The sequence below is a fragment of the Cydia fagiglandana genome, chromosome 4, assembly GCF_963556715.1.
Source record: "Cydia fagiglandana chromosome 4, ilCydFagi1.1, whole genome shotgun sequence".
NCBI classification, from domain to species: Eukaryota; Metazoa; Arthropoda; class Insecta; order Lepidoptera; family Tortricidae; genus Cydia; species Cydia fagiglandana.
Genome location: NC_085935.1, coordinates 8321022 through 8348123, shown reverse-complemented (window position 1 = coordinate 8348123; position 27102 = coordinate 8321022). Strand labels below are relative to the sequence as shown.

The 27102-nt window shown below is 37.2% G+C and overlaps 3 protein-coding genes across 4 annotated transcripts in view; 1 reads left to right on the top strand and 2 right to left on the bottom strand.

Moving 5' to 3' along the window:
- The window catches only part of LOC134663591 (dedicator of cytokinesis protein 9), a 91820-nt gene extending 66057 nt beyond the window's left edge, over window positions 1-25763 (top strand). Inside the window, exons 30-34 of the mRNA XM_063519997.1 lie at window positions 21075-21487; window positions 22624-22837; window positions 23273-23438; window positions 24095-24220; window positions 25287-25763. Of these exons, the coding sequence (XP_063376067.1) occupies window positions 21075-21487; window positions 22624-22837; window positions 23273-23438; window positions 24095-24220; window positions 25287-25500 (1133 nt within the window). The 3' untranslated portion in view covers window positions 25501-25763. The remainder of the gene's footprint in view (window positions 1-21074; window positions 21488-22623; window positions 22838-23272; window positions 23439-24094; window positions 24221-25286) is intronic.
- LOC134663602 (venom acid phosphatase Acph-1-like) lies at window positions 64-10114 on the bottom strand. 2 transcript variants are annotated; one of them, XM_063520018.1, is made up of 10 exons: window positions 9994-10114; window positions 8416-8531; window positions 7831-7898; window positions 7003-7110; window positions 5164-5245; window positions 4257-4414; window positions 3415-3597; window positions 3131-3251; window positions 2227-2450; window positions 64-924 (listed from the first exon to the last, which is right to left on the bottom strand). In XM_063520018.1, the coding sequence occupies exons 1-10, from the start codon at window positions 10023-10025 to the stop codon at window positions 775-777; spliced, it is 1242 nt and encodes a 413-aa protein (XP_063376088.1). In that variant the 5' UTR covers window positions 10026-10114; the 3' UTR covers window positions 64-774. The 2 variants fall into 2 exon arrangements, with proteins under 2 accessions (XP_063376088.1, XP_063376089.1); XM_063520019.1 differs by lacking the exon at window positions 9994-10114 and adding an exon at window positions 9024-9253.
- On the bottom strand, window positions 12210-18422 carry LOC134663603 (venom acid phosphatase Acph-1-like). Its single transcript, XM_063520020.1, has 7 exons — window positions 18230-18422; window positions 15493-15600; window positions 15004-15243; window positions 14406-14588; window positions 14203-14323; window positions 13590-13801; window positions 12210-12383 (listed from the first exon to the last, which is right to left on the bottom strand). Exons 1-7 carry the CDS (start codon window positions 18356-18358, stop codon window positions 12225-12227), a joined length of 1152 nt encoding a protein of 383 aa, XP_063376090.1. The 5' UTR covers window positions 18359-18422; the 3' UTR covers window positions 12210-12224.
- Window positions 25764-27102: the final 1339 nt, after the last annotated feature.

Genomic DNA, 27102 nt, shown 5'->3' with positions numbered 1-27102 from the left:
TGTATTCGCGCAGCTACTTCTGCGGCTGATTATACGCTTTAATTAAACCAAACAAAAACTCAATACGATAATGTGCTTTATTACCTGAGCCGTAAAGCCCAATACTAAAGTATAGTTATATTCATACAATGGTATAGTTATATTCAACAGTCTTCCCGATGAGCTAAAACAAATTGATAGTAACCAATTTAGCAATAAGATTACAAAATGGCTGTCTGAAAATTGCTTTTATAGTGTAAGGGAATTTTTAGAGCAAAAATTGTTAAAGCAAATAGAATAATATTTTAAGTAGCAGAGATTATGTATATTTCTTGACATCTTACTATTAAATTATTTTCCCAATGACTTCTAAATAAATGATGTACACGACATCCATTTTGTAATTTGTAATTTGACATTTCATATAATATTTTAATTTATCGATTTTACTATTTAATTGGACATTTTATTATTTAATACCTATTCAATTTGTTACAAGTGGATGACATTTTTTTATTTTTTTTTTTAACTATGACAAATTTACCCACTGTTTTTTATTTTTCTAAGTTTTTTCAATATTGTGCTTTTATTTTATTTTAAAATTAACTATTAGATCGTCAATTATTTGCATGTCGTGTCTTCGACTGAATACTGATACTTACATGTAAAACCTTTGTCATCGTGTACCATACGTATTCTGGCAAATAAATAAATTCTATTCTATTCTATTCTAAATACAAACCACAGCCTTATGCACTTAGTCACACTATACACTACACTATTTCACTATATGTATCAAGTGGCAACAAGTTCGCATTCCGTGGTAAAGTCGACCGGCACCATAAGTGCGGTGAGTTCCTTGAATGTCTCTAGAGGGCAGAAAGCGTTGCAGCCAGGGACCTCCATCAGGCGAGGCTCGGCCGAATCGTCGTCCCAGTAGTAAATCTACCAACACATAATTATAATAAATATAAGACACATTGTTTTCATGTATTTAAAAGTACCTAACTCGGTCTATCTGTAACCTCGCAACTGAACTTCTGAACTGATTTTGAATCAATTTGGCATCTAGAAAGATAGAGCCCTATAGTTCGTTTTTTATTTGCATTAGAACGAACTTCAAAGACGGTAAGCGATCTTCACATGTCTGTTAATTGAAAAACGCTTTTTAAAAATCAATTACTATTACTTATGAAAGCAGAAGAATATAAACGATCGTATTAGATTCGTAATTGTTACATATTTGCCGTAACTTATTTTTAAAATGTGTTTTTCAATTAAAAGACATTTCAAGATTGTTTACCTTATTTCTAATGCTAAAAAAACGAACTATAGAGAGCCAACCGAGGGCACTCGTAATTTTGTAAATGAAATGATAAAGACCCAAATCCTTGCCATCTAAATATAATTATTCTTTGCGATCTGAGCCTGTTTAATGATTGTATCATTATCATTCGCGAAATACTTAATGAACATTGATAATATTCTGAGTTTAAAAAACCTGTTTGCGAATTTAAACAACTAGGAAAACAACGTCGTTAGAGATAAAGACTGACACACATTTGGGTACACTTTCTTTGTCCAATATCCAATAAAGAGTATTCTAATTAATCAGAAACGAACCTTAACACCGAACCGCTCATACGACAAGAGTGTAAAGGTCTAGAGGTGAATGAGCCCTTGAGGCCTACTTGCAGAATAATATTTTGAATCTTGTCTCTTTGCTTGTGGTAACTTATTGTAATATGGAAAGCGGCATTATCTGGTCTGGCAAACGTAGGTTAGCATCCAAAGTGTTCAAATAGTTCAGTACGCCATATAATTTGTATGGCGTACCGAACTATTTGAGTATTTTTTTTTATGAAATAGGAGGCAAACGAGCAGACGATTCACCTGATGCTAAGCGATTACCGCCGCCCATGGACACCCGCAACACCAGAAGGGTTGCAAGCGCGTTGCCGGCCTTTAAGATGGGAGTACGCTCTTTTCTTGAAGGTTTGAAGGTCGTATCGGTCCGGAAATACCGCAGGCGACAGTTCATGCCACAGTTTGGCTGTGCGAGGCAGGAAGTTTCCTTAGTAGGAAACTTCCAGAATACTTCTAGAAGTATTTAGGATGCTACCTACTATATGACGCTGGCTGTACAAATGTACATCGTGTATTGTGTACTAAGCTCGACCAATACATTCTATGACTGTTTCCGCACAGATTCTATAAATGTAGAAAAAATCCAACCTCCCAACCAACCTTAAAACCAAACCGCTGCTCATACGTCAATGTATTCTTTTCGTTCGGTTGCGGTAACTTTTCGTGTAATTCAAAAAGCAGCGCCGCGCCTGGATCGGGCATGCGCGGAGGCGCTGCCACGCAAGCGGCCAGCAGAGCGGCCACGTTTACGGGGGTGCCCGTGCGCACTATCACACGCCAGCTGGAGTTGGACGCCTCCTTTATTATTTGTTGGAGGAGAGCCCCTGAAATTATGATGAATAATAAATTAAATTATAATAGAGACGTTTTCGCAAAACGTAAGTTCGTGAATTTCATAGATTCCGAGAGATTAAACTACTTTTAATAGGAGAAACAAACGCAACGCATTATTCAGTATGTTTTTGAATCGAAAGATAATAAATAAAACAATAATCGATTTGTATATCATAAAAACGACAGCAATCTATCCATGTTTTATTATAATTATGTTGTAACAGTGTAAATAGGTACATACTCTACTTGGACAATTAATAATTATATTACACGTGTATGACTATCGCCACTAGTGTTGAAATCACGCGCACAACCACAAAATCATGCAATGACAGCGAGATTTTGAAATTAGTGTTCTTTTTTATATCGATAGCAAGTTGAACCGCCAACTGCAAGATGGACGAAAAAGTTTCTTCAATTTTTTTTAGCTTTATTAGTGCACCTTCACTCATTTATTCATTTATGCAATACAGTTTTTGCCATTAGTACTCTGTGTAGCCGTGCGAGACTTACTGCGACTTACGTGCGACACTCAGATTGTCAGTAATCATTCACCTCAACTCTCCTGGCGATACGTATACCTATTTTCTTATTCTACTATAAGATATGTATTTTATTGGCGTATAATTAGCGTAATGTTCCAGTAACTTGTTATGTTTGTTTATCTCACCACCACTGAGCTTTTTCAACAAATTGTCGTGAAACATCATCTGGTACTCCACTTGCGCTGCCGCGATCAATTTTCTTTTCACATGTTTCGCCCATTTCGGGTTCGCTACTTTGATATCGTCCTGAAAATGCGAATAACGTCAGTTACAATATATCTAGTATTTATTTTCGCGCCATCTTTCGTATAGCTGTTAAGATAACCGAGTTTCGTATTTTTGTAGACAAGACGAATTATTTTCAATTGACGTGTCATTGAATTATAGTACGTAATTCAGAATTATTTACCTGTATTAGGAACAAATTGTTTAAATAGTAAGCGTCTTGCGGCGTGCTGTAGTTGATGTTTGTCATCTGCGCGATCTTGTGGAAGAGATCTTTGTAAGGCAGCAACAAGCCCTCTTTTATGTATGCGTCTAAAATTCTCTCCTTTTCTTGATTATATCTCGGACAGTTTTCTTCATACAGAAGCTGTGAAAGAAAATAAGAACTGTCACAATTGGCCTGAATTGTAGGAGTGTTTAATCAAAAATTATGTTACAAACATAAATGGGGGTTTTCAGAAAAAATGGTACCATTTACTTTTTTTTGAAAAACCATCAATTTTTGGGTTTTTTAGACTCAGAATCATGAGTAGATACTATTGAATGAGATAACGAAAAAAAAGTGTTCCCAGTTTTTCATACAAATTTTGGGTGTCACTTTTGTAACGGTCCAGTCCATACAACATGTATGTGCAAATGCATTACAAAACTGTCATTTTTGAACACATTTTTTTTCTTTTTAAATCGATAGTCCTCGTGATTCTGAGTAGAAATAACCCAGGAGTTGTCAAGTCATTATACGTATTAAAATTAAAGATATCTTATTGATACGGTTTAACACCCCCTGGCACTGACTAAAATAACCGACTTGGTTTCACATAACATCTCAAAACTTTTTTGTAGTAGAAGAATTGCATTGCGAGACTTGCATCTTTTTACATGTAATGTTTTTGATGGGATATTATTTAGTGCTTACATAGGTTTACCATTACGAATGTAATAAATGGCTGGCTGCAACCAGAACAGAATGCAACACCTCTCAATTCATATATACTTAATTATTTGATAAATAATACTTAAGCTTACGAAATCCTTATCACTCGGCGGGTAATTGTAGGGCACCGGCTGCCAGCTGATCGTGTCGTTCCACTCTTGCTCCTGCGGCGGCGGCCACAGACCCGCCGATATCAGGAGAGCTGTCATCTTGCTCAGATTCGTGTTCGACGCTATCACTATGCTGTTTTCTATAATAAACATTACAATTAATTTAGTTTTTAGGGTTCCGTACCCAAAGGGTAAAATGGGACCCTATTACTAAGACTTCGCTGTCCGTCCGTCTGTCCGTCTGTCTGTCACCAGGCTGTATCTCACGAACCGTGATAGCTAGACAGTTGAAATTTTCACAGATGATGTATTTCTGTTGCCGCTATAACAACAAATACTAAAAACAGAATAAAATAAAGATTTAAGTGGAGCTCCCATACAGCAAACGTGATTTTTGACCAAAGTTAAGCAACGTCGGGCGTGGTCAGTACTTGGATGGGTGACCGTTTTCTTTTTGCATTTTTTTCCGTTTTTTTCTTGCTTTATGGTACGGAACCCTTCGTGCGCGAGTCCGACTCGCACTTGCCAGGTTTTTTTTAATATCGCGACGATAAAGCGCGAGTCATGAAAGCGTACAGCGTACAATAGCACAATGCTTCATTAGAGAATTCGTTCCATTTTCGTCATATGACCAGCTGTATAGCATAACAACTTGGCTTCGTCAAGAGAACCAACTTTATTTTAGTATTTATTATCACTCAAAATATAAAAACACATTACAAAAACATGCAGGTACATTAAACTTATGCTAACACAGAACACAACTTAAAACTAAATACTAAATATAAAAGACTTCCCCAATCCCCAACCAATCAACCAAAGAACCAACTTACATGTGTATAAAGGTCAACAAAGGCACTAAAATTCAATAAGTATAAGCTAAAATTACCTTGCTCATAATAAGGTCCCATGAAGTTATTATATCTTTTTCTAAGTAATGCGCCCATCTCGTAAGTCAACATCTTGCCCTCCTAGAAATGCAAAACTAAATTAGGAACAATAAAAGTACCCACTATGACATGAGCGTAAGCACAAACAACGAGCACTTGATAAGAAAAAGCCCCTAAGATTGTATGTCTAAAAATACTGAACCAGGAACTGAACCTGTAAAGGCTAGTAGCTAATGGTCATCCAAAGAAGCGGAAATAAAACATCTATCATCGTGCGCGGAACCTTGAAATCATTTCGTATATGCGTACACTTTTTAACACATTGTCACGTGGAGCCACAAGTCATATATCATTATTAGTGTCGGCTGTAATCTGCGTCTTCTGAGCTACCACGTTCCTGTTCTATCATTCACAAAACATTTTGTGTAGACTGTGCGCTTGCCTCTAGTATATCCTGATCCCTAGGTTCTTTAGAACTATGCGTAATCGCAGGTTCTCCGCTGGCAATGAATTTAGATAATCTTTGTAAATAGCACGTTTAGAGCCTCACGACCTTCGCCAGGTCCCTCCCGGACCGGGAAGTTGACACTTCGTTACAAACTCATCTGTCCCGTTTTGTCTCGTCACATTTACCCTTCCTGGTAGTTACGATACTTGCAAATAGATGCGGGCTATGATTGTAGTACACGGGGTGCAATCATAAAAATTATGCCAGCATTTCTCCCTTTCCTTTCAACCATTCGTTATAGAGAGCTAGCCGTTATATTAACCGTTGTATCAATAGTTTAATGCAAGTTTAATGGCGCTTAATACTTTATTGAATAACTTATAATTATATAAATAACTTAAAACGAATGGCTCTGTCCGTAGAAACCTGTATAAGTGTAGAGTTGTAGACAGACTCCGCCAGTTTGAAAAATCCACATGAACCTAATATAGTATAGGTACTTGCAAAATTTCAAAAGATTCGTTGAGAAGAATATCTGAACATACAAAAGTATTTTTGCCCAAAGTTCGGTCAAAAAGTTATTAATGCTCTACATAATAAAAAAATAAACAGATCCCTAACCGCTGTAACACGTGCACTCGTGCAGCGCAGTTGTATTATAAACTTGATCCAATTGTTGACATCCCGTAAAAGAATTGTAGGGGGTACATTATATCAGCTGCATTCTTTGTAATGCACTGAGAGCAGTCTCCACAAGGACGGCTCGTCGTTTGTCCCGACTGAATGGCATAGCGTCACCACGGGATAAAGCACCAAATGCATCAGAAACATCATTCAAACAACTCACGATTCCCTCAAGTTTTGAATGACGCCAGCGATTGGTTACGGCCGCCGGATAACCAATTTTCCTGAATCGAGGAACTACGCTCATAAAAATCTATTGTGAAAACTTTATTTCGGTGATTCCCACGAAGTCGCAATTGAATTAGGTTTTGGCTATGACACTAATATAAAGCTATCGTGCAGATATGGAATTAAAATCCCACGGTACCTGGATAAAGCTTAGATATCCTTTTATGCATGTTCGAGCGGTCGAACCGTCATTATAGACACAGTTACGGTATAAAAAGTTTCCACAAATTGACATATTTATACATAACACTACGATGGTGGCAAATAAGCGGACGGGCGGCCTGATTTTCAACATACTTTATGTAACCTATACATACATATACACGCTTGCCACTTGAGGAAGGAAAGTTATGCATCTTTCTAGCTCCTTTCATATTAGCGAATGATTTTAAAGTTTCATGAATACTAAAGAGTAACTGATTAGACTAGGAAAGATCCTACTCTATTGTATTGAGGCATAATTCTTATAAAAACTTACATTAGTAATAGCACCGGCACCGTAGGGCGCGAAGACGTGGTCCGGCGGCGGAGTCCCCAGCATCGCTAGCTCGCGTTCACTGGGTGTTCGTTCACCATGGGACATTAGCTGAAACATTACACATACCATACCTTAATACCATCCTTATTCTAAATCCAAAGAAAAATTCAACAAGATATTAATAATATATCCTTTGCTGAATTAAGACTATTAATATATAGATCTCTTTAGACTTCTAACTCCCAATGCCAGATGTAGGTACCTAGATACAGATTATCGAAAGTTTTTCTATTACAATTTTGAGGCAATCAATACTTTTTAAACTTTTAATCTGCCAAATTAATAGCAGTTTTCTCTGTATGAATACAGAATGGTATAAGAATCTAGTTACAATAAACTCACGCATTAGCGCCCTATTTCACGCAATGCAAGGAACGTAATTATATAAATATGTACAATTATCCAATAATGTAAGTAGAAGGTAGATTAAATGTACCTAATGGCGTATAAATATTCCTATATTGTTCATATAAAATGTCGTGTTATTAAGCCCCAGAAATGAAAACGTGAAATCGCCTCCATTAAAATTACTTGTTCATGAGTTTATCAACCTGAGTCCTAAACAGAATAAATTCTCTTGCACATACTACATATATGGTCTTTTTCTATTATTTATTTCTTGATATTGTCTATTTTTTCTTTATTATTTATAACCTGATAGTGATGCCACTTTTCCCACTTTCTTCATACCAAGATACTAAGAGCTATACCTATGGACAAATAAGTTTGTTTGAATGAAACATCATGTAAAAAAGTTAGTTAACTCACCACATGTACTTGTCGTAAGACGGTTACTTCTACGTTGTTATCTTTCATTAGGATCACGGCTACGAGGGCTGGATACAAATAGAAATATCTTAAATTACGATAATCAATATTTTAGTATCAAGAGCAGTACGGACAAGAGGTCGTTGCAATTGTAAAGAAATGAAATAATGTGTCATACGTGATTGTTTTTTGCCTTATGCAATAAGGTTTTTAGGATTTTTAATGTGTACTCGGCCAGCCAATAAATTAAGTATGCTCAATCTGAGATAAATACCTTATTTCCTGTTAAGTCAAATAGGACTTAACTTATTCAAATTCTCTTCTATACTCGCCTCACCAAGTGATTGAAGCCAACAGCGTACTGATTAGTAGTGCATAGCGTCAAAAGTGCATGGACATGTAACATTAACAACACAACCGTACAACCGTATAACATTAAGCCATTACGGTCGACATCTATCCATGCACTTTTGAACGCCACTGTACATAGATAACTGCCAAAATTACAGGGACGCATTCTGAGATTATCAAGTTTGAAAAAATATGAGGTGGGTCAGGCGGGTGTTAGATAAGGTAGAAAGTTACCGGCGATGAGCGAGACGCCTACCAACACGCCGAGGCAGCAGCAGGTGTGTTCGGTGCGCAGGCCCGGTGCCGCTTCCGCCGCGTTGGTCGGCTCCTCCTCGCGACCGCCCTCTTTCCTGCGCAAACGCATCCATTTACTAAACCACCCACTGCACCAATCCAAATACTGAGCTGGAGAGTTTTCAAAATGTGAAATTTCTCAAAGTAAAATTTGAAAACTTCTCATATTTTAGTATGGAGATTAACATTTTCAACTTGCAAAATAGAAATTTATTTTAAAATTTCCAAAAATGTCTGAGATATAATATTTCCATCTTTTAGGATGCTTTCTACAACTTACAAATGTGTAGGTAATTCCAAATACCAATTAATCTACTCTCAAAAGTTTTCTTAGTAAACTCATGTCTTTAGTCGATAACGACTTTTACAGAGCCCTGATTTAATTTTGTATTAGTGCCTTCTTATCCTAATGACTACTGCACTTGAAATTTCCGTAATTTACTGTTAATGACATAATAACAATGTCTTTCACAACATTAACTAACCACTAATAGCTGTAATCCTTTTGATTAACAAAGTAAGGGATTTATGCATCACTCGTGACTCACATTTTCCTCCGCCTTGTAGGCAGGTCTACATTGTAATCTGATGCTGCAGTCAGTTTTTCCGGTAATATTTTGGGACATTCACAATAGAGTCATATATCACTATATCACTGTCCGTGGTCAGTATTGGGTGTAATGTAATGTAACAGGAAGCGCACGGATCGCCCGCCGAGATCCCACTGAGGCGCGGGCCAGGCAGATTCACGGTCGCCGCGACCTGTCCGCTCAGATGATTGACTTTGTCCAATCGATTGTACCACGGCACCTATTTACTCATGCGCACGCTTTGACCTATACGGTTACAGTTGGACGATTCCAGCCATGTACCGAATCGCTTCCAAATAAGTTAATAATATCGTGTAGAACTTGTTGATTAATACAATTGGTAAACCTTAATACCAACTTCAAAATGCTCAGATAATTATTTTAAAAGAAAAGCATGCTATTGATTGTGTCATCATTAAGGTACACGATATAAAGAGAACCTGTCTAAAGCTATGAATGTAAGTCATTCCTCGTAAGCATCGTGGAAGAGAGAATGGGCCTGTAGCAGTACCCTAAGAGGGTGATGTGATTTGTTTGATAGATAGCATTAAACAATTGCACTCGGTTGTTCCGTGCGAATGCGTGATACATTCCGTCTGCTCAGGGTTGCTGAGTGCATTTCATGGTGCATTTACATATGTATTTACGGTTAACTGTACGGCTATAGTTTCGTTGTACCTTGGACCGTTAGAAAATTGAAATAAAATTGTGTAAGTATGCAAATATAAAAAATGCTACCTTTTGACATTATTTCTGATTAGCTTATACTATTTTTTAATTGTGAGATTACGGAGTAATAAAGTTGGTTTGTTGACATTATTTCAAGTTTCTATCGAATCGATACGTTCTTAAAACGTAAGGTTGGTAGCTTTAAACCACTTTTACTGAAACTAAGATATTTACTGCTAAACTAAAATAACGTACTTACTTGATACAGATTATGCTCGACAAATGTACCATTTTATACTCTCATACTATTTACAGATTGTGGTATGGCTTTGGTAGACAGTTACTAATATTTTTCACATTTCATTATTACTGGCTTATTTGATATTCTAATCTGTTTTTCTATTAACACACGATAATAAGATAAATAACACGCGCACAACATGAACCACAGAAATGATATAATTGTGATCTCGGAAGATGTATCGTCGACACGTACTTGCCATTATCTCTAATCAAGATGTAATTAAACTACAGGAAGATAATTCATTCCTCATTATATGTACATGTAATTTAGGTTCTAGTTTTGTAAGTAACAAACATTGAGCTAGTGTGGCAATAATACTCTACCGTATACCGTATGTGTTTTAAAGATAAATAGGTACATGAGATATGATCAAACGTGATGAGCATATTTTCCAGTTTCCTTAAATTGTTATTTAATGTTTTTTATTCATTAAATGTTGTCTATTTCTATGGCATACAGGGTTTTTCAAACGTCTAATCCTGCTTACCTACGCCTATTAAATTTCCGAGACGACTGCAAACTAATTTTTCAAGAATGTTTAACAATGCCGTATTTTGATGCGCAAGAGATCGAGTTACCCTTTACCTATCATCTGCTGTCGCGTCGTCATCCACCTTTGTACATATAACCACTGACGAACACCTCGGTGTTCACGTAGGCACCCCAATTTGGGAAACCCTGAGTTGTAATTAGAGACTCTGCTGCCGACTGATCGTAACCAATTGGCAGAATGGCGATCGACCACGCTATCATAGATGTCTTCTTGTATATTTTCCTACTTTCCCCTGAACAGTGTACTTATTTTATTATTTCATCGTAACAACGATACATTGGTACCCTTATGCCGATTACATATGGGTATATATAATCGGGAAACCGTTCTCCTAATACCTTTATGGCTATTTTTAGCTATCGGGTAGCTGCCCTCAGTGGCCTCAGTGCCCCGATGAAAAAAAAACACTGTACAAAAAAAAAGTTGCATGAGTAAAGTAATCGCAGTCGAGATCCGATCAAAACATTTAATCAAATTAGTTTGATTGTTTCTTAGTTAATTCGCATTATGACGACTATGTTGTAGTGTTGTCACAAAACTTTTCTTTAGTCAGTAGACCCTGTATAAATCAAAATACTCGGGGAAAAAAACTCACAAAGTATAAATCACAGCCTCTTTATTTCTCGCTATTTCAGCCGCTATAAAATATACAGTTTGTACTTCGCGCAGTCGACACTTCGTATCCTAAAAACCTCAGTGTATTGTTGGCCTCATAATTTTGACTTTAAAAAATATCAAACGAATGTCGATAGCCATAATAACTAAAACAAATATATGGCATATTACTTCTGTCATACAAGTTTAAAAAAAAGCGGCCAAGTGCGAGTCGGACTCGCCCATGAAGGGTTCCGTAACAGCAAGTAACACAATAAAATTGCGGTTTACGGTTTATGACGTATTAAAAAAAAACTACTTACCAAATCTTGTTCAAACCAATTTTCGGTGGAAGTTTGCATGGTAATGTACATCATATATTTGTTTTAGTTTTATCATACTCTTATTTTAGAAGTTACAGGGGGGGGGGACACACATTTTACAACTTTGGAAGTGTGTCTCGCGCAAACTATTCAGTTTAGAAGAAAATGATATTAGAAACCTCAATATCATTTTTGAAGACCTATCCATAGATACCCCACACGTATGGGTTTGATGAAAAAAAAATTTTTGAGGTTCAGTTCTATGTATGGGGAACCCTAAAAATTTATTGTTTTTTTTCTATTTTTGTATGAAAATCTTAATGCGGTTCACAGAATACATCTACTTACCAAGTTTCAACAGTATAGTGCTTATAGTTTCGGAACAAAGTGGCTGTGACATACGGACGGACAGACAGACAGACAGACAGACAGACAGACAGACAGACATGACGAATCTATAAGGGTTCCGTTTTTTGCCATTTGGCTACGGAACCCTAAAAACATTCGCTTTTAACAGCACTGAATTGAAAAAAAAAACAACATTTGTAACTATTATGACTATAGTCGCACCAATAAAAGTTTGCAGCGGAATTGATAGCCCACGCAGTGTAAGTGTTATTTATACGTCATAATTTCATAGAAGTTTGACGTTTAAAATGACACTTGCACTGCGTGGGCTATCAAAATCGCTGCAGACTTTTTACGGTCTAACTTTATCAATTTCTTCTCGGACACTGGTTTTGGAAATCTTGACGGGACCACAAAACGTTCTGCGTCAGTTCGAGGAAGGTGGAGTAGTAGCAAAACGTTGTGCCGCCGCATCCGTTTATTTTGAGGTATTGTTCCGGCTCGCCGGCGACGGGCGCGTACACGGCCTGTCAAATGATTACATGACATATTAGTACATTTTCATAATAACACTAAAAACGAACAATAAAACATACGTTGATAAATTGCTGATCATGAAATCTTTCGAAAATTCACATATATGTAGTAGGTACAGATACTCAGAATGCGTAAGCATTCAAATTATTGTCAATGATGAAAAGAGATTGCATGTAGCGGAGATGAGAATGTTAAGATGGATGTGTGGCGTGACGAGAATGGATTAGGATAAGGAATGACTATATAAGAGGAAGCCTGAAAGTTGCACCCATAACAGAAAAAGTAAGGGCAAATCGCCTACCTAGCGTGGTACGGCCATGTAATGCGGAGGGATGAAAGTCATGTGACGAGAAAGGTATTACAAATGAATGTGGAGGGAAGTACGAGGAAAGGAAAACCAAGAAAAAGGTGGATGGACTGTGTGAGAGATATTTTTTTTTTTTTATTGTGAATGGGCTTGATATGAAAAGAATGCAAGTGAATGATGAAATGACGGGCGACAGAGAAGTGTGGAAGAGAAAGACATGCTGCGCCGACCCCAAGTGAATGGGACAAGGGCAAGAGAATGATGATGGGATAATATATAAATCCATTCCTAACAACCATTACAGATAACGGAGATAATAACAATGTAGAGTCGTAGACAAGGCGGCAAATCAAATATGACTTTGAATTAAGTCATTATTGTGATGATGTGTCTATGTAAATAGTATTTGTCATTCAGAATTGACTGATAACATAAATTCTTTAACAATCCGGCTCCACCGGCCTACCCTATACCGTCGTGCTATAGTTATAGTTTGTCAAAGGACATTTCAATCATAGAAGTGAGAATCATACTATCTTTGTCTTACACTAGTACTAGCACCCAAAAGAAGAGGATGAGTATAGTTTTCCTCGGTCTTACTGACTGACAAATTAGTTTGACGAACAAAATTTTGCTGCTAGCTAATGACGCTTAACTCCAACTAGAAGGAAACTCCGTAGTTAGGCTTACGCTTCAAAGGGTCTTGCTCTTGCTACAACCATGAGGGTGATTACGTTTCGTTAGTTACGTTATGGCTCCTCTACACGATGGGTCAACGCCGGCCACTCCAAGGGATTATTGCTATCTCATTCTACCGCATGGCTGCGTCCCTTGGAGTGGCCGGCGTTGGCCCATCGTGTAGAGGAGCCATTACGTTATTTAATCATACCGTAAAACCGTATTGCCCGGTTAGTTGATGACGTCGCAGCTCCAACGAGAATGTAGCTCCGTACATAGGCTGGTGCGGTTCGAAGACCCTGGCGGCCGCCATCAGGGTGGCCACGTTGTTCTCGTGAGCGGAGTACAGCCGCAACTTGGGCTGGTCGGTGAAGCCGGCTATCGCAGCGTTCGTCGCATTCACGATTTCTGCCATCAGCACACCTACGAAGTTAATTATCATTATTATTACACTTTTTGTTTAGGCAAGCAGACGCAGATATTACTGACGTTATTGCTATCGTTGCGTTGTGGCTGGGATTGTATCATAATTCATTGTACTATACCACATGGGGGACATCATAGTCTATGTGCGCATAACATGTTTGTATACGCGCATCCACCTGTGTGCAAGTTAGAAACATGTTTGCGTTACCATGGCATCGTGGTACAAGAAAAATTACTTACAAGCAGGCAATCAAATTTACTGAAATCACAAGCAGACATTTTGAATTTTTGACAATGTTTCAAAATACACCGACATTGTGACTTCGTCATCATATTGCTTATTTAATTTATTTCCCAAAATACTGAAAAATAATCTGACCATCGTAATGAATATTTACCTATCGACAATCGCTTCAATTCGTCATTAAAAACTTCTATGGCATATTCAATCTTTGTCATGGCTTTGATCTGGGGCATTACGTCTTGTGCCCATTTAGGTGTTCCTAGGTTAACATTGTTCTGAAACGTAACATTTATTTTAATCCAGCATTATTTAAAGGTAAAATATTAAAAACTCCCTATTCATACGTAAAATAGTCACCAGTGCTTGGAAAAGGTTATCCAGAAAGAAAACTTGTTCGGGTGTGGTGATGTTTGTTCCTGTGTGCTCGCTCAAGTATCGGAATAGGTCGTTGTATTGCCTCAAAGTAGGTGCCACTTCAGGTAGTTGATATATTCTGTCTCGCAGCCAGAGATAGCGTGGGCAGTTGTACCAGTATAAGAGCTGTAAATATATTTTTTGAAAGTTACATATCTAACATATCTCGCCCCTAAAAAGGATACTTTAAATTTGTTATACTTATTCCCATTTACAAAAATTCCTAGATCTTACAAGGGAAGAATGTCAAACAATTTCTACATCATTGAACGTTCGTCCATTTCAAAAAGGAAACAATTTTATATTAAGGCATTTTGGCACTAAGTTGTTTTGAAAATTGGACGAATTAAGACAGTGACATTATGATATTTAGCTGCCTGCAATATAACCAAAACAAAATGTTGACATGTCAACGTCTTGGTGTTGACTTGGTTGGGAGGTGGTGTTAAATTTGTGATCTTTAACCATTTTTATAGACGTCATAAGGCGTCAGCTCTAGTCGAAGCGCATTCTAATAAAGTGGCCCTATCAGAATACTCACGTCATCCTCATCGTACGGCAACATATTGTATGGCACAGGTTGCCAGTCCAACGCAGGGTTCCATTTCTGCGCAGGCGGCGGCGGATATATCGCGGCCAGCGCAGCCAGCGCCGTCATCTTTGTCCGCGCGTAATCCGTTGTTCGGATCACAATCTCGTCCGGCAGGTACAGCCTCGATATCAAACCATCGTAGCGTGTTCTGATGTACTGTCCGACTTTATAGGCCCGTTGCTTACCCCGCTATTTCGGGAAAACTTCAATTTAAAAGCGTGAAAGTTAGTATTCGGATCGATTTTTTTTAGTATATACTTGTTTTCAGTCAAGTTGTAAATATTTCTTCTTTAAATAATTTTGGTTCGTTTTTTTTAAAGGGTAAACAATCTTTGCGTAACTAGGCCAAGGTTTGGTATCTAAACCTTCGAATAAATTGTTTTCGTTGGTATGAAAATGGTAGGGATATTAAATTGAACCACTAGGACACTTACTTACATTGGTTAGCGCTTTTGTACCGTAAGGGAAGAAGACGTTTTTGTTGACGACCTCCGCTGAGAGTTCCAGCTCCTCCTCGTCAGGGGTGCGGTCGCCGTGACGGAATATCTGTTACAAAATCATACTTAATTAAACTTTAACTAAATATGAACCAATTTCAAAACCGACAACGTGCGACTTCATTTTTGAATCATTAGTATAAGATCCACTTCGAGTATTGGTGCTTTCCGAGAACAAATCAACGGATAACTATAAAAAATGCCCAACTCGCTATATGTACTCGTAGGTATTGCTGTAATATTTGAAGAATTTCCTGAATTTTTCCCGGATTTAATATTCGGTGTATAACTTCCCAAAAAAAAAAAGGATATTTGCAAATCGTGTCGTACAAAGTTGAACGAGTATGTCACACATTCGAAACCACATTATTGTTACAAATCTTGGAATCAAATAATATACTATACTATGAATGCTTTATGCTTCACCCTTTCCATGTACTTGTAAATTTAGTACATGATCAGTTTATCTCAAGGCTGGTTGATAAATTTCACGCACGTGTTGGCCCGTTCATGTTAATAACGGTTGGGTACATCAACTAATATTCTTAAGGCTATACTTCAGTAAAGGCGTGTTTGTATAACCTGTCGCAAAATTAAATAAATCGCGGTTTTGAAATATGAAAAATGTACCAAATCATTCTGAATAACTGAACTGAATAGAATATAATCGTTTATTGCGAACCATAGTACATAATAAAGTAGATACAATAAAATGTGTGCAACACAGGTACCTATAATCCTAATATCAGATTTAACTAACACGAAAACATTTTCCAATAATAAGGCAGGTCAAAGAATAGTTAGGTATGTAAAATTTTTGTTTTGTTTTTCATAACGGTGTAGGAAATGTTCTGAAACTATTTGCATATACATATATACTTATGTATACAGCTTTTGGCTTATGTATACAGTCTGAAACACGCAAAGCGAGCGTGACTAACAATAGCGATCATCCGACGCACATAGGTCGGAAATCACGATTTAGGCCGCCAAAAATATTTTATTGCATTTTTGCGCTTTACATACGATTTCGAACTAAGAAAACATATTTTTAGATAATTACAATTATTATTTTTAAATTTTGGCCCTTTTTTCCAAAAAATGTTGATTTTGATCCTCCTCGCTTGATTATTTAATATAGGTAACGAGTATTAATGATAGATAATATAGTAAATAAATATGTATTTTCTTCCATTGAACATACAAATAATAAAATACACATATATTTATACATATATATTATATTTAGGTATAAGAGTAACATATGTATTACAGAAACTAATAGAAATATACAAAGGTTGTTATCTAATATTATTACGATTGATACATTTACCCAAAAAGATTAATATAAATAAATAAAACCCTCGCCACATTTAATCATCATCATATCTTAAAGAAAAATCCAGCATCGCTTGGATAGCATTGATCATTCTCCGCTCTCGCCTTATGTGGCTCAGCAGAAATCAATAGCTGCATAGTTTCTGACAGAAATAATTTAACTCGAGGTTTCGTTATCTTTCTCGTAGGTACTGCTGATAAGCGGATCGGAGGTCAGAAGCAACCTATGGTAAATGTCCAGGCAAAACTTTCGGGCATAGTTTAAACGATATGGCCGAAAGTGATTGTTTCGGGCTTCTGCAGCTTCCTCCGAAAGATGTCCTAAGGGAACTATTAAGTTTTCAATAATATGTAATTCTGCCATGGATCAGTATTTTGTGCATTGTCGGTGTCATCGGATGCCACTCATACAAATTTATATAAAGCTTTGCCGTTTCCAGAGCGTATGAGCGGAGCGGCGGAGCTTCCTTCCAACCAAGATTCATTAGATATCAGAAAATTTTCCAAAATGCGACGTGATCTAATCCATCTCTTTTTAAATTCTGATTCAAAATGTGAAAATTTACGCTTCATGTTCTTTTTTTCTTCATCTCCGTCACCTGAGCGCATAAGGAGATAATTTTCCAAAAAGTCCAATTTTTCAGTTATTGACTGAAAATTCTGTTCATTTAACTTATCACACAGGTATTTTCAAGCCACAACTTTTAACCCAGAGGTATTTGATGAACCTAGAATAACAGAAAAGACATTTTAACGCTAATGAAAACAAAACGTAATAATTTGCCATTTCCGAAATTTTTTTTTAAAACTCGATATTTTACAAAGTGCCATAAGTGCCCTCCAATTTTTTCATAAAATGTAAAGATATAGTTGATTTATAGAATGACATAAAAAATATAACTGGGACGTGCCCGGAAGTATAGTATTTTCACAATTGAATATGAAAAAATAACAAAATTTTCATCAAGAAAAGGGTCATGTTTAGTGGGTTATATATATATCATAAAATAAATATTTCTAATTCAAAATAATAGAAATTTACCTGAATTTTTGATATCCATCACTTTCACTGACAAATAAACTCCATAAAAATAAATATTGGCTTAGAAATGTTTGCTTCGGATAACAGTGCTAAGAATCGCGCGTGCAACGTTTGTGATGACTGAGGTTTGAGAACCTGGTAGATTACCTACGTAACTGATAAGGGTGGTGGTGGGGTGGGATTAATTCCGTGATAGTGTGGTGTTTTTCGAGAACTAATTAGTTTTGCGATAAGCCGACTTTTAGAAAGTTGACTTTTGGCGGCCTAAATCGCGATTTCCAACCTATGTGCGACGTACCACAAAAGCGAGCACCACATCGGTATCGGCCAACTCATCCGCCAGTTCTACAGGCTGGTCCACCTCCTGGTGTATCTCCTGACCACACGTCAACGCGACCAGTAACAGTACGACAGTCGCTAAACTCATGTTTTTAATTTCCCGCCTAACACTGAGGCCAGCGTCGCGCGTTCGCGAGCTGTTTTCGACTGCAACTCGCCGAGCCTCTGCTCCATTTATATACTGATAGAATAGTTTATTCAAGAGCGATTAGGATCGCACCGCTCCTGCTGCCGTGCGAAATAATAGCGGAACAACGCCGCCAGTAGGAAGAAGTCCTTTTGTGTCCTGTTGTTTATTATTTCCGAATACCCTTTTTTTTATTTCTCCTCCGGAGGTTTAACTACCGATTGAACGATTGACGGTTATAAATGATCCTAAATATGACAAGCACCTTTGCGTTACATTGCTTACATGCATACCTATGTGTTTGTTGTAGAACTTGTAGATAAAGCGACGAATGAAGTTACATTAGAATCAAATTTATTGTTGATATTTTTATACTTTCAAGTTCTTATACTTTTTCACGCCACTGTTCGGAAATGTAGCAATAGATGGTCTAAAACCAAGCTGGAAAGTAGGCAATAGCTGTAGCACCTGAACCACCACTACTACAATGTTTCATTGTTATCATCATCTGTCATTGGTGACAGTTCGCTACAGCAATGAGTATCATTTAAAACATAAAAAAACAATAAAAGGTATTTTTTTGCGCAACTTTTTCCTTCAAAAATAAAATTAGGTTATTTATAGAACCAATTTCTTGTTTAAAAAAAAAAAAGAAATGACAAAACCATTCACTTCATTTTTTTTAACAATTATCCATTCAGTTCACGCTTAAGGCGTTTTTGACTTTTGTAGCTGTTTGTGGTTTTTTTTAGCAAAAACGCTTCTAATTTTAGAGTCGGTTTGAAGCAAATAACAGAAAAACGCCAATTAAAAGTAGTAAAAAAAGTAAAAAAGGCGGGATCTGAAAATATTTACTTACTGAATTGGATAGTGTCTATTGTGTTTGACTAAAAAATATAAGAAACGCGTATCTACGCTCGCTATAAAAATGAGTTCTTCTAGTGAAGAAAATGATATTCTTACGCTGACGCCTAGGTACCGAAATTCAAGAGACAGTACAGGCAGTGGCTAGTAAATTGCTACCAGAGAAATCGCGGGCTAGTACTTATAGTTATGTAAATGTTGTCTTATTTCCTCGCAGTAGTCGTGAAAAGCACTATGTAATGCCTCGGCCGGAAACGCTAAAGATGGACTCGTATTATTCGAGGGCCTCCACTAACGTGTCGGCCCTCGAACTCACTCGTCCATCTTTTAGCGGTTTTCCGTCCTCTCCTACAATGTACTATTTCATTCCGATAAATCCGATATAAATAATAAGCCATGATACCATTACCTTGATATGTACTACCATATTGGTGGCTATGTCTATTTTGATACTTTTACAGTTTTACACCTTACGTATATCTCTATACCTTGCACACATTTTTTTTGAAAACACTAATTGAAGTGAACTTAATGATTTGGTAATGCAAAAGTAATGTAAGGTTTTTAAAATCTCATTTAAAATGCGTTATTGACACGTGGATACTGACTAGGTATTTATTTAATAGCTACTTGTATAATATTCGTAATGGTCGATTAACCGAGGCAAGGGGGCCTATAGTTCGTTTTTTTTAGCATTAGAAAGAACTCCACAGAAGTAAGCGTACAGTTTTTATCAGGCTCTTTAATTGTTAATAATTATTGAATTATCTAATGTAGCACGGTCAATACATATAATTTACTTCAAAGTATTACCGCTTTAAGTGCCGGATTAGGAACCACAAGCTTACTTCTGCGAAGTTCTTTCTAATGCTAAAAAAAACGAACTATAGTGCTCCGACCTCGTCCGAACGATTTCGGGATTGAGGCTGGGCAGCTAATCTAAAGAAACTCGAGAAAACCTTGTGCATGGTCAAATTGCAGGATAGAAGAGCTCGAAGATTAACAAAAGGAGCTGTGTTAAAAACAAATTGACGGGCCGCAAGGTGATGATGAGCTTCGAGGCCATGAGAAGCCAAAGGACGCGCCAAATTTGGGCCCTGATCCCCAAAATATTCTGCCCGAGATTTAAGACTGAGTTGCTGCAAATCCTGGACCTACGACCTAATTGTCAAATATCTATAAAAGAAAACTGCAGGGCCCCGCGAAGTCCGAATGTACAAGCCCTGCGTTAGGGTCAAAGATCGAAGACCAAAAACATTCCAGCAAATTGCACTTCTGGGCAAGGACAAAGGCCGACCAGCAGGAGAGCCGAGATCACATTAATTCAATTCCAACCTCCTTTCTTCTATGGCCTTGCATCAAAGCGTACTGAGATCTGACACTCTGGGTAAATGAAGACTAATCAAATATCGGGAACTCATTAAAAGATATAAATATTTATTTATGTTATGTTTATTATTTTGGTACAACAGATATAGTTATAGGTATAGACAGTTGGTGTACAATTTAACTGTCTACTATTTATGGGTGATAATATAGTGTTCTGAACGATGGAGTTAACCATTTAAACAAAGTCACGATTGTTATAGTATAACGGTATTAAAACGCCAAATATTCACGATTTATATATAGTATATAGCGGCAATAGACCCTCGAATATGCACATCCCTAACGAACTCTTTACTATTTCTGCACTTTCTCTACTCTACTCTAGATGCTACGAATGGAGACTAAGCTAACAACTTCAAACTCAATGATTACAAGTTCCTAAGTATGTTATCAATTTAAGCACAAATATTTCCTTCTTTTGCAGGTATGACCGACGTCCAATACAACGAACAAGCTCTTTTGGATCAGCTGATGATCTGCACAGAGTTCGTCGACAAGGCGGAGAGGTACGAACTCCTCGGGCCGCTCTACCGCCTCATTATCCCCATCTACGAACGGAGGAAGGACTACCAAGCTCTCCTCACATGCTACCAGCACCTCACCAAAGCTTATGCCAAAGTTATAGAAGTCACGAACTCAGGAAAACGAATGCTCGGAAGGTTCTACCGGGTGGCGTTTTACGGCAAGGCCCACTTTGGCGAAGACGAAGAAGGAGTGGAGTTTATATATAAGGAACCGAAACTGACCTCACTGAGCGAGATATCGGAGAAGTTGCAAACTTACTACGAACACAAGTACGGGGCGGAAAATGTCAAGATGATTATGGACTCAGCGCCGGTAAGTGTAATTGTTGCCATGGAGTCTTGCTGCTTTCACGTTCAGGCATTCTCTTCCAGTCAGCTGTAAAAACAGCAGCTCGGTGTATCTTTAGCGTGAATTTTCTATTGTGACATTTCCAGACCTGTGTATCGAAGCGGATTTGCAATACTTATAGATTACCGTAAAACAATACAATAGTGCGAAGACTAATTTACCGAGCCGTAACTAATGATATCGTTCATTGTGGTTTGGTACATAATTCTCACAAAGAATGATACCTATCATATACATCAACTAATTGTGTTGTCAACCGCTGTAATAAAATACTATGATACATTACAAATAAAATACTTTAGTAACAGCAGATGTCTCTTCACCGGTTTACATACTAAGCGATATCTCTAGAATTTAATGACCAGGGTTGTCAACTCGAATTTTTTTTTACCCCTGAGCTCAACTTAAAAACCCCTAAAACTGTACTATTATTTTGGAAAACCCACTAAATAAAAAATTAAAGAAATTATTATAGATTTTCCAAATTTAGAACATTATTATGATTTTCAACCGGTTCGACATTTTAATGATCATACATATGAACGTTATACATAGATGGTCAAGAAAATCTTGTCAGTAGAAAAAGGCGCGAAATTCAAATTTTCTATGAGACGATATCCCTTCACGCCTACATTTTTTCAAAATTGCCGCACTTATCTACTCTACAAAAAAACCACTAAAAATATTTAGCCCCTTAAAAAACCCCTAGCTGGTTTATTTCCCCCTAAATTTAGTGGTAAAACCACTAAGTTGGCATCCCTGTTAATGACTACTGATTTGCTTAATGGCTACAATATCACGGCTTTATTAACTTCTTATAGATAAACTGAAATATGTAGATTGTAGATGCATATATTAAAGAAAAAGTTCGAAGCCCTCCACTGGTGAAGGCTGGGTTCAAACCGTCTTAGTTGTTACGGTTAACGCGTTGAAGATTTACGCCATTTAGTCTTAACTTGTTATTACCTTATTATTGATATTAATGTAAATTTTGCTTGCTAGGTAATGTACAGACGGATAAAATAGTAACAATTGACATTTCGGTCATACGTGTGTGGCATTATCTGCGCCATTATTACTTATGTCACATTTGTCCTCAGGTAAACCGATCGGAGCTGGACAGCAAACTAGCGTACATCCAAGTGACGTGGGTGCGCGCGGCGCCGTCGGGCGTGGCGCTGGGCGCGGGCAGCGGCGAGTCGTTCGAGCGCGCGCACAACGTGCGGCGCTTCGTGTTCGAGACGCCCTTCACCAGGGACGGCGCCGCCCGCGGGCCCGTGCACCACCAGCGGCTGAGGCTCACCAAGCTTACCGGTCACTATTGCACATCATTTAATTAATTTAGTCCGCTGAGGCGTTGGCCATTTATTTATTTAACCTTTATTGCACAATAGAAAACCTTACAGTACAAAAGGCGGACTTAATGCCATAAGGCATTCTCTACCAGTCAACCTTTAGGCAAAGCAGAGAGATTGTGGGCGGGGCTACTTTAATAATAACAACAAATATTAGTAATATAGGAAATAACAAACCATACATACATAAATACATATAAATATACAAACTTATATTACATATAATATTATATACATAAAGACAAAACATATAGAGCTTGTACTTACATTATGAATCTTTCATTCTGCTAGCAAAGAAAGCACGTAATTTTTTTTAAATGCAAACTTATTTGGTGCATTTTTGATGCCATTCCACCTATACAATCACTAATTAATAATTGGTTAACAATTCCAGCTGAAAACTGGTTCCCGTACGTAAAACGGCGCGTGCCCGTGATGGAGACGCAGGTGGAAGAGAAGAGTCCCATCGAGGTGGCGGTCTCCGAGATGGAGGGCCAGGTGCTCGAGCTGACGGAGATCGTCAACGCCAAGGCGCCGGACATCAAGAAGTTGCAACTCAGGTCAGTGGGGGGAAGACACTCCTGACTCCGGCTCAGCATTGCTCCGAGCAATTATTAGGGTATTTTAGAGTTGACACCACTTGACGTCCCTAATTTTGACAACCCTAAATAGCCGAAAGGGATAGCATGATTCGTCCCTGAATCGCTGTCAAACTTCGGTTTTGTAGAGAGGGTCCTTTCTGTACGGTAGTACTATTATTTATTCTGTAAATCTGTGCTCAGGTAACATTATATTTTACGACAACGTCCAAACGAATTAGCTTTGAATCCCGCGTATTGAGCTTCAATAGCAGTGTTTTGTTTTGTATTTTAACAATTTCGCCGAAAACAGATTTTAATGGCACTGCACACCATTCATGTGGAATTTTGAAAGAAATAACATTTCGGCCATATCAAACAGGAAATCTAGGTCTATGGCCCGTATATTTGCCTATAAAAATATGTTGTTTGAGCATAACTTTTTTGTGGGTGGGTGTATCTACCTCTACTACCGATGCGGACGCCTCAACGTGACTACGACGCCTCTGACGAGAGCGATACGACAGAGAAAAAGAAGTATAGATCTGTTTATTAATAGGCTGTTTTCATAGTTAAAATATTTTAACCCCCATTTATTAAGTTTATTGGTTTTATTTAAAATTGTGTTATCATTACAGATTGCAAGGCAGTGTGTGCGTGCAAGTTAACGCTGGTCCGATAGCTTATGCCAACGCATTCCTTGATCCGACTTTGGCTCCCATGTATCCAGACGACTTAGTAGACAAACTCAAAAGCACTTTCAAGTAAGTCCAAAATTTACTTAGAAAGAAAAGTAATTTAAGCTGCCGAATTAAATCATTTATTTTTTAAATTTTATTTTTATTTTCAAAATTTCAAAATTATTGATCTAGACATATATTAATTGACATTACATTATATTAATTGACATTACATAATTTAAATTTACATTTGTTTTTATTATTTTTATTTTTATTTAATTTTATTTAATTTAATTATAATGTCTAAATGTGAATTTTGAATTTTTGAATTTTAATAATTTAAATTTAATTTTAGTATGACTTAAGTGTTAATTTAATTTAAGGAATTGGTGATAATTAATTATTTATTTTTAGTTATTTTTGTAATTAACAGCGCTGGTGGCCTAGCGGTGAGAGCGTGCGACTTGCAATCTGGAGGTCGCGGGTTCAAACCCCGGCTCGTATCAATGAGTTTTTCGGAACTTATGTACGAAATATCATTTGATATTTACCAGTCGCTTTTCGGTGAAGGAAAACATCGTGAGGAAACCGGACTAATCCCAATAAGGCCTAGTTTACCCTCTGGGTTGGAAGGTCAGATGGCAGTCGCTTTCGTAAAAACTAGTGCCTACGTCAAATCATGGGATTAGTTGTCAAGCGGACCCCAGGCTCTCATGAGCCGTGGCGAAATGCCGGGATAACGCGAGGAAGAAGAGTTATTTTTGTAATTATTATGTATATGGACTGTTTGTCTGAAATAAACGTTACATTACATTAAATACACGCTTCTGTTGGGGACTCTAGTCCAAACTAGAAGGGTTTACTAGTAGGCACTGAATATTTCCACTGTGTATTAAAGAAATATACCTTCTGGCTTCGTCGTCAAATCAACTCGATAGATCTCATCTATTGCACTTTCTTGCAAAAAAAACCGATAAGCTTATTAAAACTCTTTGTGATTCCAGTAAAATAAGACAAGGTTATAAAGAAATTCGTAACTATGTAGACAGTCACTTAATTTTTTCCATTGAATTCTTATTTCCTAGGCAATAAGGGTGAAGGCTGGTAGGTACAGCTACCAAAATGAGTCAACGTGTCACTTTCTTTTCAGGGAATTCCTGACAGTCTGTCACGCAGCCCTCCAGCTGAACGCAAAGCTCATCAGCTCCGACCAAGTATCGTACCACGAGGCTTTGGAAGCCAACTACTTGAAACTGAGCGATTCGCTCGCCGCTGTGCTGGGACAGCCCCTACACGATATACTCGTCAACGGAAACCTTAGTACCACCGTCACTGGTGTCGAATTGGATTCCAGCAATGCCTAAAAAATACATTTGAATCTTTAACCTTTTGACCGCCACAGACGGCTGTGGCCGTCATCGGAAAGTCATGCCAAAGACGGCTACAGCCGACAGCTTCGCCAATGCAATAGGGACTTACGCGGGACTCCGTAAAGTTCAATTTCGCTTAAATAATCGCGATCGCATGGCCTCCGGGGCACAGTGGTTCGTGTAGAACAAGCTAGCTGGACAAAATTATTTTATTACTTATCTCGGTTGGTATGTATATCTTATGTATTATTATATTTATTTTTTATTTTATTTTTTATATTTAAGGGTTTTAATTGAAAAAATATATTTTTTTGGGAAAAACGTATTCAAAAATTTACAAAAAACTTATTAAATATACTTAACCTATTTAATGTTCCTTTACATGGAAAACATACATCTAAAAATATATTTATTGGAAAAATAAATAAAAAATGTATACAAAAAATATTATTAACTGCATTTTTCTAATTTTTTTTTACTTAAATATACAAATAATATTGTTAGTCGTCATCACTATCATCAGATGAATCATTTGGGGAATAATCGTGAGAATTATTGACATTAATATTATGGTTAGTATCTAAACTTTATTACTTTATTACTTATCCCGCTACTACTAGATACCGCTATATACTAGAGGATATTAGTAAATCTAAAACCTCAGAAGGTAACTTTCCAACTTTTTTTCGCGGTACATCTCTTAAACTGTTAATAACAGGGTCAGAGGTTATCAACAACATATTAAGTAAATCTCTATTCGTAGCAATACGTGACTATTTACACTTGGCTCACTTGAACTATTTATTTCTTTACTACTCGAAGGTTCACTAAAATGTTTTATAGCATTTGCGGTGTTTCTTTTGCCAGATAAACGCACTGATAATTCTGCGGCATAGACTAACTCGTCGGTATTTCGGGTCTGGATCAAGTCATCAACACGCCGACGCTTAGTTTTAAGGCTCGAATCTGAAAAATCTGTCTTAGGTTGACCAGGTTTTTCAGTGCAATCTGATGACCGTGATGGGGAGCAAGGTATTATTGACACTCCAAAAGATAAATCTGTACCTTGTAACCACTCTATGTGCTTATTTTTAAACCGTTCTGGTTTTTTTCCTGCGTGTTTCCATTTTTCATCAATAATATCTGAAATTTTCAATTTTCATTTTTATATTTCTGATAGATTCTTCGGCAACCCCACTGAAGTCATGTCTTTATAAAACAATGCGAAACAAATCTTAATTTCTGGTTAACTTTGAGTGTTTTAGCCATTCTTCAAAAAAGTCCTTCCTTGACACTTCATACACGGCATCTAGAAAAAAATAAAAAAAATAATGTTGTACTCTCGTGTGCAATGTCAAACTACATTTATATGAAAGTAGATAAAATTTTCTACAATATATGTAAAAATTGGCCCGGGTACACGCGGGTACATGTAATAGACTGTCCAATGAAGTTCAAAAAGAGGGAAAAAACTACTACTCCTGGCAAACATGACCCGATTTAAAATATAATAGATAATAGTTTTACTAAAATAATAATATCAGTAGATAGCCCTTACCTTTATGCTCCATATTCAACACTTAAATTATTCACAAG